The sequence below is a fragment of the Pholcus phalangioides genome, unplaced genomic scaffold (genome assembly GCF_987345545.1).
Source record: "Pholcus phalangioides strain wild (caught in Gottingen) unplaced genomic scaffold, Ppha-v1.0 ptg000039l_1, whole genome shotgun sequence".
Lineage (NCBI taxonomy): Eukaryota > Metazoa > Arthropoda > Arachnida > Araneae > Pholcidae > Pholcus > Pholcus phalangioides.
The window spans coordinates 30687909-30706228 of record NW_028301625.1 but is presented as its reverse complement, the minus strand read 5'-3'; the positions used below and the strand labels follow the sequence as shown (position 1 = coordinate 30706228).

The window sequence follows — 18320 nt, the reverse complement described above, 5'->3', positions numbered from 1 at the left end:
GAATTTGCAATGATGAAATTAGTGGATCCAGTTACCCCGATTCACTGTTATCCGAAAAAATATTTTTTATGAGTAATTTCACTCCTCTCCAAAGTTTTAAGTGGTAGGGTAGTTTTGTAATAAAGGGGTATTTTTTTAAATGAAAAACAGAGAAATAATTCTTTAAGAAGATTACTTAAAATTTGAAGCAGTATTTTCACTCCTCAATGAAATTTGGAGGAGTAAAATTAAATTTTGATGAGCGAATCTTCTATCTACATGCGAATTGGCAAACACTGTCCCGATGTACCTTAATTTTTTGGAATTAAAATTTCAAAATAATTTAAAGGTTCGAAAACGTTATATTTTAATTAAAATTGAATAATTGGCAAAGTGTACGTATAACGTGGGTAATTAAATCAAAACAACATGATTTCGATCAGTTTTAATGTCAGAGGGAGAAGCTACATGATATGAGATCAGAAGTGTAAAAAGTATCTTCGCGGAAACATTGTTTATTAGCCACAGTCCATCTTCTTTTGTCCATAACATCACCTTTCTCAATTACATGACTTATTATACATTCTGTAAACATTTGGTTCTGAAAGATCAAACTCGATTTACATGTTATACAATCATGCATTTGTGTGACATGTGAAACATTTGTGAGCCAAAAAAAGTCATATATAGCCTATATACATATACATACATTCCTCTCAGATAATCCTCCTCATCTATTGTAACGAGAGTTTTTATATATTCAAATTGGGGAAAGGTGTGTATTTGATGCGTTTTCAATATATACAAAATCACACAAATTATATGAGTTATATACAAAAACCACCAGATAAATAGTGCGTTTATAACTTTTGTTGAAATAATTTAAGCCCTGAATGAGATGAAATTATATTAACTTTTACGAGTAAAAAAAAGTTGGATATATAGAATTTTTACAAGATAAATTTTTTTTTCTGAAGAGCGAATCAAATTGATCAATGATTGATTCATCTTCGTGAGAACACCATAAAATAACTGGAGACAAAAATAATGAAAAACAGTGGAAAAGCTATTCTAGATGCCCTGTCGACAGTCAGGTGAGAGACTTTGTATTTCTGGCTTTCTCCTGATTGGCGAGTAACTTCAGATCTTGGAGACTTCTCAAAACCTGAATCAATGTCGTTTTGTGATTTTTGGAAGAATTTCTGGAAAGATAAATAAAACGATTATAATTTTTTTTTCACAATTCCCAGTTCCGAAACCGAACCTGAGACAATGTAATGTTAATTTACCTAATGAACATTTGAGCTAAATAAGGAAATGGATGAGTTGGCAAGGTCAAATAATTATAAGTGTGAAAAAACGTACTTTGAATTTATGAAACGGGCACATTGTTGTTCCTCTCTGGTTCATAAGTGCGATGACGAAAGCGTATTCCAACAGAGAAGCAAAAACGAATCCAATGCACGACAACATCCATATATTCAAAGCTACTACATAAGATACAGATGGCATTGAGCTCTGGTACTGCTGTGTGACTATAGTGAGTAGAGATGTAACGGATAGAGTTACTCTTGCCGGATATGCTTCGGCTGGTACCCAAAATGTTACAAATGACATACACACTATCAGAATGCAAGGTATGTATTTGTTGATCAAAAAGTATCCAAGACGTCTTGCTAGCTGGATTCTACCTTGAAGGCAGGAAAATGTACCTTTGAAATGAAAAGAAAATTAGTTCATAGACGTTCATTTACAAGAATGCATATAAAAAAATACTTTGTCATTCATCGTCCCGACTCAGCACGATATAAGGGCACATGTCTACATTTAGGCTACACTACTTCATCGCATAGTTGAACACAAGTGACCGGAAAGACGATTAATGTGTTTATAGGTCTAAAAATGTGGGAATTTTCTCGAGAAAAAAAAAACATGCAACCAATAACTTCGTATTAGAACCACATATAGAAGAAAATGTGGTATGTATGAAAATTGTATAAAAGAAATCGAGATGCTTTTAAATCTAGAATCAAGTTCTGATTTTAATTACGATTTTTTATGGGAAATGATAGTCACATAATTGCTTTGATAAAGTACTCACCAATTGAATATCTCTTTGTGCATATCTCTCTCGAGCTGTTACTAACGTGATACTGAGCTAGAAACAGACTTTTCGTCAATTCAAAGTCTTTCCAAACCAGTTCAACGGTATCATTTGTGTAGGTCACTGAAAGTAATACCGATATTTGTTATCAGAAAATTTACTCATCAACATAACTTTAAATTTTACTAAAAAACAGAAGAAGAAATGTGTTTTACTTACAGCTCATGACAGTGATATCGCATTCCTGTACATCGTGAGGATATGCGGCCAAATTCATTTCACAGCTTAATTTCAGGCTGACCCTAGAAGAAAAAAAAAATTTGGTAGTTTTTGAATCGCTAAATTTTTATACGTAAGTTTACATGGGGTTCGGTTAATTTTGGGAACGGCCATACAAATTTTGAAACAAAGATTTCTGACATTACACTTTAAATCCATTGACAATAACACGAATTTGTTCAATCAACTAAAGATAGTTGTAGAAAGTGTGGGTATTATGGAATACCGGGTTTTCTCCGGCTTCAGGTATGTGGCCGTTCAAGTATTACGTCAGTAAATTTTTAGCCATTTTTGACCCCCTCCCCCCTTGTCAGCAAAATTTCGTCATCAGCTCTGCCCCTCTGAATCCTAACGCGTATATGTGGGATCAGAGACGTACCCCGGGGAATCATACGGGGACTCGTGCCCCCCCCCCCCCCCGACGATCAAAGATTTACTTTTATAATGCAAAAAAATATTTTTCAATTGAAATTTCTGAAGAAAATACCTTTATATATTATTATAATCAATTTCTGTTAATTTCAATGCTATTTGAAGGCTATGAACTCAACATTTATCTTTAATAAATTCATTGCGACCCACCCTCTAAGCCATATATGGTAGATCGCATAAAGGCCCTTGCCTGCGGACCAAATATGTCCCTGGGGGTTATTTGATGCCGCCTGCCCTCCTCAAACCTAATTTTGTAAAAATGAACTAAGCGGCACATTTACAAATCACTCAAGTGACCCGGGACACAGTTCCAGAACACTTAAGCGATCCGTGACACATTTAGATATCCCTTGAGTGACATGTGGCATAGTTTTAAAGCACTTAAGCTTCCCCCAGTGCGGTTTTACATCACTCAAGTTACCCGTGGCACATTCTCAGATTATTTAAGTGATCCGCGGCATATAATTACGGATCACTTGAGTGATGCGTGGCGCAGTTCCAGAGCACTTAAGCGGCCCGGACGCATTTCCAGATCTCTTGGATCCGCGAAACATTTAGAGATCACTAAAGTGGCTCTGTAGGGCATTTATCAATAGGGGGGGGGGGATTTTACTTCAAGTGCCCATAAACTATCGAAAGGTTTTTCTCGTTTTTGGTTCACCGAGTAAGATGCCATTAAGAATATTTCATATTTCCATAAAGGATGGTTGATGACGTAAGCATTATCCAAACAACCCCTTGTCATCAAAAGTCAGCAAATCGGAGACCCCCTCGCCCCATCAATGCTGAGGTAATATTTGAATGACCCCTATGGCCCCTACCAAGCGGAACAGTGAAAAGTACTTCAGAATGCCACCATGATGTTAGAGTCAGTGTCGCTTGGTTGTCACCATCATCACGGCTGCTACATCAAAATACTTGATTTTTTACTTTCAGAAATTTACTCAGACTTGAGTTATCACACTAAAGTGTTTATTAATCACTGAAAGACAGCCTATAATAATTTGAAACTAAGTACAATGTACATCACAAGTATTGCAGTTTATGCTCATTTGTTTAGCTAGCGATTCTTCCCGGTTAGATGAGACGCTATTTCTTCAAAGATTATGTGTCGCGTTATATGGGATATTTCAAGTATCATCTTGGGCTAGAATATCTCTTGAAGATGAAAAGTTTAGGAAGATAGAAGAGGAAAGAATCCTAGAAGAGAAAGTGGCTAGTTCCCTAACCACTCGACTGCCGTTAGGGAACTAGCTTCTCTCTGTGCAGGTCTGGGTTCGAATCCCGGTTCGGGCATGGATGTCTACTAACACTAACACATTCTCTGGATGGATCATGCTGATCCCTTGAGAATACGTGAAGGTCACGTTATTTATTTAAAAAAAAAGAAGAAAGGTCTGGGAGTAAAATGTGTGTCAGGTTCTGTGTGGGTCCATCTTGACTGTTTTAGGGCAGAGAAGGAAGATTTCATTTGTGACGCTTGTAAACAGACTATGACACCACCACATCATCACCTACAAAAAAAGATAAATTTTTAATTCCCATTTATTATAGACTCACTAATCTTGTTTGAATTATTATTCTTCAGTTTGAACCCTCTTATTCCAAATTACCCAACTATTCCACATCACCCCGCTAAAAACGTTTTTTTTTTCAATGTCTTTTTTCTCAGACATAACATTCATTTTTAAATACCATACACTTGTTAATGCAACGACAAGAATCCAAATTTGATAAAAATACAAGTTTCAGGTTTCTATCATGTATTAAATTGGAATAATCGAAAAAATGAAAATGGGGTATATATTACCGATTACATATTACACGAACTTCCTATACATTTTGAATGATTTGTTGAAAAATTAAAAAAATCTATTTCGATACCTTTTTGAGTAGATAGCCAAAACCTCCGATTATTTTTCTTTTGGTGTCTTATAGTGAGATTAAATCTCGTATTGTTTGATACGTACATACAATGAAGGAAAAAAATTGAGTAAATATGAGAGATGTTATTCCGGCTTTAAAAACACCAATGATAGCAGGCTAAATGTATGCGAGTCCGTATCTAGAATTCGTCAGAAAGCAGCGAGAATCATAACTGTACATGATACAACATACTGTATTACTTCTCTGAAGGGTAATCTTACATGGAATAGGGCCAGTTCCAGAATTTTTGCACCTGTTTTTGTAATAAATTTGTTTTAATCAAAATAACACTTCATTCCAATGTAAACTACCTTAAAAATGTCAGCTGATACCAAAACCAGATTGTTTTAATTCAACAACAACAAAAACATGACAACTGGTACAAACTTGTACAAAAAGACAAAAACAGAAACACAAAAAATACATGAATTAGGAATATTCACTCTGTGACCCCAAAAGACTAGGGCAGGGGTGGCTAACTTTTTCCAAGCCGCGCAAATCAAAATTATTTTCAATGCACGTGCTACTCTACGAATTTTAACATGCACACCATACGTCCCGTTTTACGGGATACGAGCATTTTCTCTTCTGTAAAATATTGTTCGGCTGTCCTCTTATTTTCATGAAAAGTTTTCTCAGTTTGTCACTCTTTTGAGTCCTAAATTGTTTTTAGTTTTGATTCATAAATTCGATAATCACAATGCAGATTGTGTATGTAGGTACTGTACGTATATCTGTAGAAGTTCATCTTACTAACAACATGTTGGGCATAGACACCGGAACCTGAGGACTCAGGGTGCTTGGGCTCCCCTGCCCAATAAACTGTATAAGAGCTCCCCTCCAAGAATGCCCCTCATACTGACGGTCCTGCGTCTCGCACACATGGAACGTCCAGCAACTATGCCCAAGGATGAAAACTGAACAGAAACGCATTGAATAAAAAGTCATCATATAATTATTAGTTTTAAGAGTACCTACCATAGGCTTGTATGTATGTATTGTATTTAGCAATATGTAGTATTATTTTAAGAGCACCACCTAAATATAGGTTTGGTGGCCTACAACACCATCATTCATAAGAAAAGGATTGCTTAAAAGTTGGAGAGAATTTCTCTCTTTGATTGAAAAACGGAATAGAATTTCTTTAATTTTTGAAAAGATTTCGCGTGCACGACTTCCGATACCATGACGTGTCACTTGCGTTCCGCGGGTTGGCCACCCCTGGATTAGGGTGTCCTTCCAGTTGGTCTACAAGAAATAATCTAATATCTGTTAGAGTCAAATGGCAACCGTCATAAATTTTTCAAAAATTAGTTAATTAATGGTTAGGGTTATGCGTAATTGATTTTACTTAACATCCTTTTCCTTTTCTAAATATGAAGTAACAGAATATGAGCCGTTTAATAGCAAGCGTGTACATTAACATTCTATCTTATTAGGGTAATCAATATTACATATAATTTTTTTTTATTAATATATAAAGCTCTAAATATATTCATGCAAGAACATACAAAATAGAAAATGTAAAAATAAAAAATATCCATACTAACACTGTGCAAGGAGATTGTAAAGATTATGTATGCATACGCAAAATGTTCAAATTCCAAGAAGTTAATTTCTTGGGATGCATAATATTACAAAATAATATGACCATACTCAAAACTGTATACATCAATATTGTGATAAAATTACATCAAGGTTTTTTGTTACTGTTGTCAACCCCCCAAGCATCTGCATTTATTGCATGATTGCTTCATAGTTTGTGTCTTTTGCAAATGCAAAAATGTTGAAATCATTTATAGCCATTTTGCAGCCTTCATAACATTCGGATCTTTGTTTAATAAGGCATAAGACTCATATTTTTGATATGACATAAATTGATAGAGTAGTTAATTTAAGCAGATTATATAAAATGTAATGTATATAAAATATTATTAAATATTTGACATTAATTCTGTTTTGCGGCCCTCTGCGACATTGCGACATACAGACACACGCGTACGCACTGAATCGTATGTTTTCTGTCGGATGCGTGCAGGGACGCCAACTATTGTAGGGGGAATTGCAAGCGTGTCTAGTGCCCGGGCGACAAGGAGGGGAGGGAGTTGCAAATTCATTCGTTTTCGTTCAAAATTTTGTATAGGAAACGCAAAAATGGTTGCTTGCCAGGGCGATAGAGTGTTTTTTTTTCTAGTGTTGCTTCCCGGATGAATGAAACTGAAAGTTTTGCAAATTGTCTTCGACAATGCTCACCTCGTGGAGGGCATTCAAAAGTGCTTATTTTAATCATATTTAAAGTAATCATAACTGTAGAGAACTTTGCTTCACTCGTGTTGTGTTGCCCTTCGTAATTCATTATCAAGTTATTATAAGTTTACCATATTTAAAGTTATTGTTTTTGTATTCAAGCACATTAAAAAAAAAGCTGATTCATCTACTCAATTTTTATGCACCTATCACGCTATGCCAATGAGTCTCCATGGTTAATTAAAAACAGTACACTTTTCTCTTCAAGGAAATAGAAATTTTTCTGCACAGAGTATGCAGAGGTGAACTAAGAAAGAAAAGTTATCTGGTCTTCTCTCCGGGAATGGAGCCCAAGTCCTGAAATGTGTATTTCCTTGATATATTGGGCTGAAAAAAAGTTCACTATCACTACACTTTTTAAATCGGAAATTTTTAATCTAATGAGGTTTAAGAGCAACGAATTTAAATCCATCAACCAATCGCCAGCAGGAGTTGCTACGTTCATTGGGCAGAGCACTTACTAGCACATAGTAGAGACATATACGATTTATTGCAGATAAACATAACGTGCATAGCTGAAGTCTATTTGGCTATTTCCAGACTGGGGCATCTTATATCCTACAGCAAACAGAATAGACTTCTGAATGCAATAGATTCTGACTCTATGGCTACCAAATACAGTATTTTCATTCCGCCTGTATAGCTGCATGTTACAAAAATTGCAATTATTCCATTTGTTGAACTGATCAGTCCGATATATGTTTACGCGATTGATGTACGTATTCGAAATCATTACTCATGAGCTGCAGATTTCCTCTCTATGCACATCGTGTCACGAAGAGAAGTTAATAATTAAAATGTCACCTTAATTAAGTCAGGCATTTCCATTGGAAGAATGATGATCATCTGCACGCATATCGTGCGAATGCTTCAACTTACGAATAAAAATATCGTATAGAAGGTTTCAGAGGTTTTTTAAGAAAAACCTCAGAATATAAGGAAATATACAATATTAACATATTTTCATTTCATGTCTAATCAAGTTAACATGCTATTCAAACGAGAAGTTCAACGTACTTTTGGTTGTGATGTAAAACAGATGCCATGACAGAGTGAAAAATGAATTGAAATACGAATGTTAATTAGAAAAAACAGAAAAAGCAACTAATGAAAAAATCTAGTATTCATAGGATTTACTGTACAGTCGAATTCGAAAAAACGACATCCAAGGAACCGTGAAGATTTGTCATTAATAACTCATGTCATAATGACTCATTATAATTGAGGTTGAGGTTTTTCAAAATAATTGGTTTGAAATATTGTCGTGATAACAGTGCCCAAAAAGGACACTTTAAATTGAATGAAACGTACATATATAAGCAAATAAACATTCTAAAGTGTTGTGTGGTGCAGTAATTAACTTTTAATAAAATTTTAGCATTTCAAAATGCATTAAAGATCATTAATCTATATCTATATATATAATGACATGTCCTGACTGATTCACTGATTCATCATCGCCGAGCCGAAACCCCTGAAATTATGAATATGAAATTTGGTCAGTAGTTTCATTTCATGAAGTAAAGACCCACTAAGAAAGGGTTTTTCGAAATTCGACCACACTAAGGGGGTTCAAATGTTATATAGAGAAATCACGCCGAGTCGAAACTGCTGAAAGTATGTATGTGATATTTAGCCAATACTTTCATTTTATCAAGTAAGGAGTCATTAAGAAGGGTTTTTGAAATTATGACCCCCCCCCCCCCTTAGGGGTCATAAAAGGGTTCAAGGGTTATATGGAGAAATCATGCTGAACCGAACCCACTGGAGCTATAATTACGAAATTTGGTTAGTAGTTTTATTTCATGATGTAAAAACTAAGAAGGGATTTTTTGAAATTCAACTCCTAAGGGGGTTCAAAGGTTATATAGAGAAATCACGCTTTGCCGAAACACCGCTGAAGCTGTAAATATAAAATCTTGTCAGTTTTAGTTTGTAATGTACAGACTCACACTAAAAAAAGGGATATTTCAAAATTCAGCATCTGGGGGAGGGGATGGGGGTCCCCAAGAGGCGAGTTTCAAAGATTATATGGCGCAATCATCGCTGAGTCCAAACAGCAGAAGCTATAAATATGAAATATGGTGAGTATTATATTTTATAATACAGAATCACTACGACAGGATTTCTGAAAATTTAACCCCCAAGGGGGCTTCAAATATTATACGGGGGAAATCATTGTAGAGCAGTTTTCTGATTACCAAATTCACGAGAGAGCAGTCGCGAGTTACAGCCAGTCAAATATAATTAAACAAACATTTTGAAGAAATTTTCAGTTGTGATTTGCGCGATCAAATGAAATCAATAATTAAATATTTCACAAAAATGAAAAAAAAGATTAAATGGGAATATGCCACTTGAAATGCCACTTGCACACAAAAATAGATGGGACTTACCAAAGTATTGCTCATCTCCACTGGCTCTCTTGTGGCCAAGGGACGGCTAACAGGCCACTAATACTATATTTTCAATATTTTAAGGGGGGGGGGGGCTGCTCAAGAACCTTTACACACGCAAAGCCACAAGAAAGTGAGTGTAATACTTCTACCTTGCAAAAGAAGTTCTAATTGGTTAATTGAAGCGTGGGAACGGAATGATATCTATATTTGCTATGTTCTAATGTCGGGTGTCGATCAGTAGAAACTAAAGTCGTAGCGCATCAGTTTTAATCCTGTATATGAAAAACTGGTAAGCAAGAGATGATGTGAAAGCAAAGAAAAGTGTGTTTCCTTACGGTTAAAATGAAAATAATTCTAACTATACGATTTCAGAAGTTTGAATATTTTAAAGGAGGAAATGGATATAACGACAATATACAGGGAGATCCAGAAGTCCTGACCTGTTTTGAAAAATATTCAAAAAGCTGTTAAAGATAAAGGCAAACGGCTTTGAGAATTTAAAAGGGAAGGTTTCATAGTTTTTTTGCTTAATATAAAATTGCTGCATGAGAATCTTTAGTGAAGCGGAGGATGTCAAGCCTTTATAGCATTTCTTGCCAGGCTATTTGTATCGTGGGTGCTACGAAGAATGAAAGTAAAATGGATGGAAATAACAGATTTTATTTATAATTTATTGTTTTTATTTCTGTTGGGTTATTGCCATTAACTTTTTAATTGAATTTGTTTATTTTTTTTTATTTTTTCCATATCTGTACTTAGCAATAAATTCTGGGTAATCCAGAAGGCTGGACCTGTTTTGAAAAAATAATCTGCTAAAGATCTGTTTCAAACGGCTTAAAGTATTTGAGAAAGAATGTTCTGAAATTTTTTTACTTCCATCCATTTTACTCCCATTCTTTGTAACACCCATGTTACAAATAACATGGCAAGAAATGCTGTACAGACATGACATCCTCCATGTTACTTAAAGTGTGCGCATGCAGAAATTTTCTAGTAAGAAAAAAACTTTGAAACAGTTTCTTTCAAATTCTTCAAAACGTTTGTCTCTAACTTTAACAGCTTTTAAATTTTTTTTTCCAAAACAGGTCAGGACTTATGGAACGAACACCCTGTATTATTAGATGCCATCATGAAGTGTTTATTTCACCCTATAAATAAATTTTGCTTGTACTATCCTCAGGAAATGGTCTACGTGTAGAGACATAGAACACGTATTTGAAATCTGAATTGATAATGAAAGTACGTGCAGACTAAGCACCTATGAGTTTTTTCACTTCAAATTGTTCGTTGAAGTATATTTGAGAAATGAATTCCAGAAGACCCTTTAAATAGAGGAAAAAGTTTAAAGAGATAACGAAAGCACACATGCATTAAACAGAGTTAAGGATCCGGATCCCTGCTGGAGTGATACTTTTATTTTATTATGGATACTTAAAAAACAAACATATCGGTAGAGATCTAAAACTTCTGGGAACTTTTTCATTGTTCTTTGATACAGTACATGAAACCTGAATATCGATCGACAATCATGGAACGAATCCTGTTACCGTTTTTCTCTTTGATCGTAACAATGGCAGCGTACCTAATGACGCTGAAATTCTGCATATATAAATACATTGAAAGTGCTTAATTAGAACCAATATTTCTGAAAAACACCAGTCTTCTCGAAAAAAAATTGCAATAAACTTGCAGGTTTTCCTACATTTAATTATAAAATTGTCATTAATATTTTTAAATTGCTCCAAAATATGTACAAAGGCTGAGTTAGTGCAATATTTGGTAGCACTTTGGTCATCAGAAGAGATGAGCTTCTTGTGTTAATGCAGGGAAATTCTGGTATTATAGTTTTTGTTTCTTTTATAAAGTCAAGAAAGGTGTCGAAATTAGTTTGAGTAGCAGTTGAGTGATTGGGTGCATCGTCAATAAATTTTAAATAGAATAATTCCAAACTCAACGTATTAAATGGTGACCAAACAATTGTTCAAAAATGAAAGGTGTGGTTTCAACTGGTTCTAAGGTTCACACACACACACACAAATTGACTTTCAAAATCTCTGGTAAAATTTACACCTTCAGTGCTTCCCTAGTTTCTATTTTTAGCACCTTAAAAATCTGCTCATTTTGACTACATGAGGTTTGCTATTGAATGGACAATATATTTTTACTTGATTATATAACACCATAAACAAAATACTGTTTCCATCTCAGCTACACTACTTACGAAACGTGCTGAATTCAAGAATCAGGCATTTTTCACAAAAAATATCGTAACTGCGAAATCGTATAAATCGGGGTAGCGAGAACTGGGGTCAGAGCGTACGCAGGATCGACCTTTGGAGGGAGCACAAAAATTTTTTCCCCAGAAATTCTGAGTTACCATCCTTCAAAAAGCATTCAAATTGACAGATATTGGTTAATATAGAATATAAAAGGTATTTTCTTTCGATATTTTATTTTTCTTCACCGATTAATTTTTTTTCTTCTAATTTTTGGTCAGATTGGGGTGGGGGCACGAGCCTCCTGAGAGCACACACTTCCCCGTGCACGCGTCTGGTTGGGGTATGACTGTATTTGATCCGGACACTCTGTATTTCCGTACCTCCAAACCAGGGCGATCTCTATTCTACCTCTGGAATAGAAACGGCCTGCTCTAAATGAACCCTTTGTCCTATGAAGACTAGACTCCGCATACAATCGCATGTTCCAGAGAATCGGGAATTCCAGTTATAGATAGCATCCTGTTTTATATCATTCTTAAAAGGAATTTCGTTTTTTTAAATTGTTAATGAGCTATCGTAAGAATATTATAACATACCATGCAAGCATATTTAAAATACGTCTTAATGCAAATGTTAATTAATGGAATATCTTACCCCGGGTGTAGTAAATTCTAACACAATTGACACGTTTAAAAAGAAATACGGTAAACACGTTGGGGTGAAATCGAGATTCATACTTACAATAAGACAGCCACAAATATTTTTTATGGGCATTGTATTATATTTTATCATGTATGTATAGTTCTTAGTTTTTATAATTGCATTTTTTTAATTGGGTTGCTGTATTTTAGAATTATAAGACATCCATATTTGTTGTGGGCATCTTATTCTCAGCCACCTCGTTGGGCATTTTGCCTGTTGTGGCCTTGTATTTGAATTTGTATTTGCATAAATGATAGAGAGATATTTATTGCAACAGATGTTGAACCAGGCCATCCCGTCATCAAACATTGTTAATTGCGCGCTGATGGGAAATTTCACATAAGACACATATGTCTGAAAAAATAGACAGGTGAAGAGAAAATTGGTTTCGTAATTCGTTGAATGAAACAATTTTTTTATTTTCTGGTGTCAGTAAAAAAACCAGGTGTGTAATTTACAACAAAATAAGATATTAAGGCGTTACCTGACAGCAAAGAACAGTTCACTTTTGTTGTTCAATGTCACGTAGCTGTAAGGTATAATTATGTCATTAACTTTCCCATCCAGCGAGTTCTTGAAAAATGTATCGGGTGTCCATAATTGTGTGCGCCATTTCCCGTCTAAGACCATGCGATCTGACTTGTACGTCGGAGGAATACGAACCCTGTGATCGGTCCAAAATTGATGTAAAAAAATGTCAGCGGAAAATGCCTGTGAGTAAGTGAATAATGAGACGCGTATAAATTTTCGAATATTGAAGCAAAAAAAAAACAAAAACTTTTGAAAATAAAACGATTAGATTACCGTTATTGAATACGCATTTCTTTTTACTTGAAGAAAAATTTACCTGTTTCACTTCATCCACGTATTGCATGTTCAGTATAGATATCCTCACTTTCACAACAACTGGATTTCCTGCTCCAGATATAAGTTGATATTTAGACAGATAAAAATTTCAATACCTTGTAAAAGTATCATGAAAAATACTGTTTTAACAATACGTTATAATAAAAAAACATTTACATTATTAGCATTTCAAAAATATTTGAGTAAAAAAATATTCCATAACCATGAAAAAAAACAATGTAGATGTGCTATTTCTTCTTTGAATTCAAATTATTTAACTCATAGACTTTTTCAAATACAAGTTGGTAGATGAGCATTATCTGTAAATTTTTTTATTTTATTAAAAATACAAGGATTCGAAATGTTGAAGGTTGCACACATATCTCATTATTGTTAGCATTTTTTCCTACTGGAAGTGAGACATTAAAGGTACTGTACAAACTACAATAAGTCTGTTGCTAAACTAATATCACCAAGTATAACCCTTACAGATCTGCTGGAAGGACATTCAAGTCCCTTGTGGTCAATAGTGTTTGTATTGCATGTTTGTATACGAATATGTTACGGTTAATGTGATAAATCGGTTATATACATAATAACCTGTTGTTATGCATACTTACCAATCGTGTTGGTAAGTTTGATAAATTTATCATTTTTACCGGCGAATATGCATATATGCATAATACACCAGCGTAGTTGGTAAATTTGATAAATACTAAAAAGTTATCACTTTTACCGGTTATTATGCATAATACCCAACCATGGTTGGTAAATTTAATAAATACACTGCTCAAAACAATTAGGGGAGCAAGCAAAAAACTGAAGAAAACCGTGCGAGACAGCCACGTATTGGCATACAATGGATAGTACACGCGTATCAATGCGCAATACAGAAAAAAGACGTAAAAAAATTTGGAATTAAGCTTTAATTCTTTGAAAATATGGAAAAAACATGAAAAGATGATTTAGGGCAACAATTTGGTTACATGTAAACGATAAAAAAAAGTACTGTTTAGACATGATGCATGAGTTTTAATAGGGCGCGTGGTCTCCTCGAACAGCTAAGACTGCTGCACACCTGTTTGCCATGGATGCGATGATGTTATCGATCAGACTTTGGGGAATACTGTTCCACTCCTCAAGAAGTGCAATCTGCAAGTCTCGGACAGTAACAGGCGGCCTTGGTCGCGCAGCAATGCGTCGTCCGAGCATGTTGCTCGATTGGATTCAGGTCAGGAGAGCACGCTGGCCATTCCATACGCTGTATTGTTTCAGCTTCAAGCATGTTCTCCACCAGACGAGCTCTATGCGGTCGGGCATTATCATCCTGGAAAACAAAGGAATCTCCAATGGCTCCAGCGTAAGGGATGACATGAGGTCGCAGTATCTCGTCTGCATACCTTCGGGCCGTCAAAGTGCCATTCCGAATGATATGCAGGTCCGTACGTCCGCCTATGCTGATTCCACCCCATACCATCCAACCAGCTCGTCTGTATTGTGACCTTTCACGAACGAATGCGGGGTTATTTCGAGTGCCCCTGTCCCTCCATACCAAAACACGTCGGGTGTCACACTCCAGACTGAACCGGGACTCGTCTGTAAACAGCACTTGGCTCCAATCATGTTGCTCCCAATCTCGATGTTCAGCAGCCCATCTTCTTCGGGCCGCACGGTGGCGTGGGGTCAACGGAATGCAGACCATTGGCCTACGTGCATAGAGCCCTCCCTCATGAAGCCGATTACGTACTGTTTGGCTGGACACCCTTCGTCCTGTTGGCAAGAGCAACCGTCTTTGCAGCTGCGTAGCATTCTCTGTTCTGTTTCGACGGGCTGTTAACCGTATATACCGGTCATCAGTTGCTGTAGTGGCGCGTGGCCGACCTTGCCCTGGTCGACGTCTAACATTTCCGGTTTCTTGGAATCGATTCCACAGCCTTGCAACAACACTTCTGGCGACTCCAACAGCGTCCGCGACACTATGTTGTGTTTGCCCGGATTCCAGTCTGCCTATAACACGCCATGCCATGGATTCCGGTAAATCACGTTGTTGAGACATCCTCAAGTCACCTTGTCTCAAAAAAAATACTGCGCAATCGAATTTCACAATTACGGCAGTAAAACAGACGTTTCTGCAACATCCCGATTTCTGCCCTTATCTCCTTTTTCTGGTTTTTGACGTCATGAACTTTGATTTGCATATGAAGTTTTCTTCTTCCGTTTCCTACTAGGCTTTAAATTATAGATGATTCATTTTATGTTACTTATCGGTATACATCTTTGCGTAATTTTGTTAAAACCATGTGCTCTCCTAATTGTTTTGAGCAGTGTACTTGAAATTTATCGCCGTTTTCTGTGATTACGCACAATATCCTAGTGTAATATGTGAATTTGATAAATATGAAAACATTCCAAATAAGTCTAGTATGTGTGATGAATATAGTCGGACCCCCCGATATGACGATAATAAATTTTACGATCGTTCCCCGATATAACGATACAATACATGTATGACTTATCCTGTATAGTATATCATATAGTACAATTTATCATGTTTACCAACATCGCGACGCTTAGGTATTATGCGTAACTGTTGGTAAAAGTGATAATGTTTTCAGTATTTACCAACTACGCTAGGGTACTACGCATAATCGCCGGTAAAAGTGATTAATTTATGGAAATTCATCAAACTTACCAAAATGCTGAATAAGTATGCATAATAACCGGTTATTATGTATAATAAACGCATTTATAATTGCATATATAATAAATGCATTTACCGTATGTATTTATGTTTGAAAATTGCATACATGTTTGTGTATGTATTTGTTTGAAAATTGTACACATGTTTGTATATGTCCTTTCTTTTATTTGTGTAATTAAAAAAAAGTTTTCATCAATAATAAAGATGCGCGTCAAAGAAGGAGTGACCATTACAGGAAGGGCAAAAGCATAACAGAGATTACTTATTCCATTGATTAGAAAAATAGTTTTATTGCTTCACCTTTCAAGGGGGTATGGCATTTTACTGGTGAACCGATGATCCTAGAGGCATACTTTCAATTAGAAAAAATTTCCAAGTAACATGTAGTACTCAGATATGTCATTCATATTTCAAGGGGTTGTGTAGTTAATAAAATAGAAAAATTAACTTTTTATACAGTCCCCGTGTGCCTCAGAACCCAGTTAAAAAGTTGTTGCGCTGTCTCTCCTGATGCCAACAAAAAAAAAAAAGTTCCACGTTTCTAAGTAAAATATCCATTGAGATAGTCGAATTCGAATAACGGAGGGAAGTTTGAAAAAAACAGTGTTAAATACGGATAGACCATTTTACCCCTGCTGTTTTTTCCCCAACCTTCCTCCGTTTTCAAATATCTCAGTGAATATTGCACTTAGAAACGTGTAATTTTTAATTGGCATCAAAAGAGACGATTAATTGTGTTTTTGGGCACACAGGGACGGTATAAAAAGTTAATTTTTATATTTTAATAACTATACAACCCCCTGAAACATGAATGACATATCTGAGTACTACACGTTACTTGGAAACTTTTTCTAACTGAACGGATACCTCTAGGATCAACGGTTCGCCAGTAAAATGCCATATGCCCCTGTTTGCTATGCTGCACCCTGTATATCAGTGGTTCTCAACCTTTGGATGCCCGCGGCCCGGTAAATCTCTTTTGCGCAAGTGAAAGGCCCGGCCATACACACAATAACGAGCAATTAATGGAAAAATGAAACTGTGTGCATCACTCACGGCCCGGTGTGACTAATGTTAGGGCCTGGCACTGGACCGCGGCTCGGCGGTTGAGAAACACTGCTGTATATGGCGTGAATAGTAAAAATTTTAGCCGGTTTCAACAACTGCTATATAGCCTATACCTACCGTGTATACTATTCGCTTCAAATTCTTAACGGTATTAAACGGTTTTACGGTATCCCCAACTACGTTGAAAAAGTCATTTTGGAAGAAAATATCGATTTTTATTTTTTATGAAAGCCCTATATACTTTGTGATTCCAAAACAGGCCTTATTATGGACGTTGTTTTTTGTTTATCGGACGAAATTGCGTCCACTTTAGTTTTGCGTTTGTACATACAAATAGTCAGTGAATTAAAATTTTAAATGTGTTTTACGAAGAATATGATATTTTTTTTTCTGACATTTACTTGAATTTGTGACGTGATTTCTAAAAATCTATTCATTATATCATTACGAAAATTTTAATATAATATTTTGCTATATGTTGTTGAGAGGTTATGAACCGAAATTTAAGGTCTATCACATGTATTTTTAGAATTTTACAGTGTTTTATAGACTATATGTAGGGTGAAATTTAAAAAACTCACATGTACATTAACGTATTTGAGCGTAACTTATGAGCATATTATGCAATCCTTTAAAATTTGGTCGATAAACTGCAACATCACTAGCTAAATGTACTGTGAAAATCACAAACATTTCATTAACAAAATTTTTTGCAATTGTTTTTCGAATATTACGTGAATTTTGCCTAAAATTTGACATAAAAATGACTTTTCATAGAAAATGTCATAGGTAGACCAAAATTTTTTATTGTTTTCACCATTTCGAGACACTCTCTATCAAAAAATGCTATTAAAGTTCACTCCAGTACCATTTTATAGAAAAGTGCTATCGAACGTAGTCGGATACCTTAATGATTCTTTTTTCAAGTCAAGACCTAACGTGTACACACATATGTGTACCTAACTCAAATGATCCTAGTTAAGATATCGACCAAAATTAATAAATTAATATGTATTGCATTTGTATGTGTGACATTTACACAGTGAACACAAATCAATAATTTTTTTTAACAGCCAGTTTTGGCTCAGGTTTGAGGAGGCTATGTATGCATATTTATGCAACGATGAGCAATTAAAACAACAATTCATTTTAATTAGTTTGCGGAAAAGAGACATTCAATTCTTTAAGCGGTCACTAGACAGATCATTTGGGTGTAGTTCTGCCCTACATGTGGGGTTTATGTCCAAAGCACATGTAGGATCTGCAGGAAGTCGAGTGCACAAACTATAGTAAAAATAGACATAAAACTTCAAAATCATTTCGTTTACTAGAGAGTGACGCTCTCAACTTATACAAGT

General features: G+C 35.5%; 1 protein-coding gene across 2 annotated transcripts in view; it reads right to left on the bottom strand.

Moving 5' to 3' along the window:
* Nucleotides 1-409: 409 nt before the first annotated feature.
* LOC149065830 (glutamate-gated chloride channel alpha-like) overlaps nt 410-18320 on the bottom strand; it is a 58080-nt gene continuing 40169 nt past the window's right edge. For both annotated transcript variants that reach the window (XM_089253687.1, XM_089253688.1), the window contains exons 3-8: nt 13195-13262; nt 12832-13058; nt 2303-2385; nt 2081-2206; nt 1345-1691; nt 410-1181 (exon numbers count right to left, since the gene is read on the bottom strand). In XM_089253687.1, coding sequence (XP_089109813.1) covers nt 984-1181; nt 1345-1691; nt 2081-2206; nt 2303-2385; nt 12832-13058; nt 13195-13262 — 1049 coding nt within the window. In that variant the 3' untranslated portion in view covers nt 410-983. The remainder of the gene's footprint in view (nt 1182-1344; nt 1692-2080; nt 2207-2302; nt 2386-12831; nt 13059-13194; nt 13263-18320) is intronic.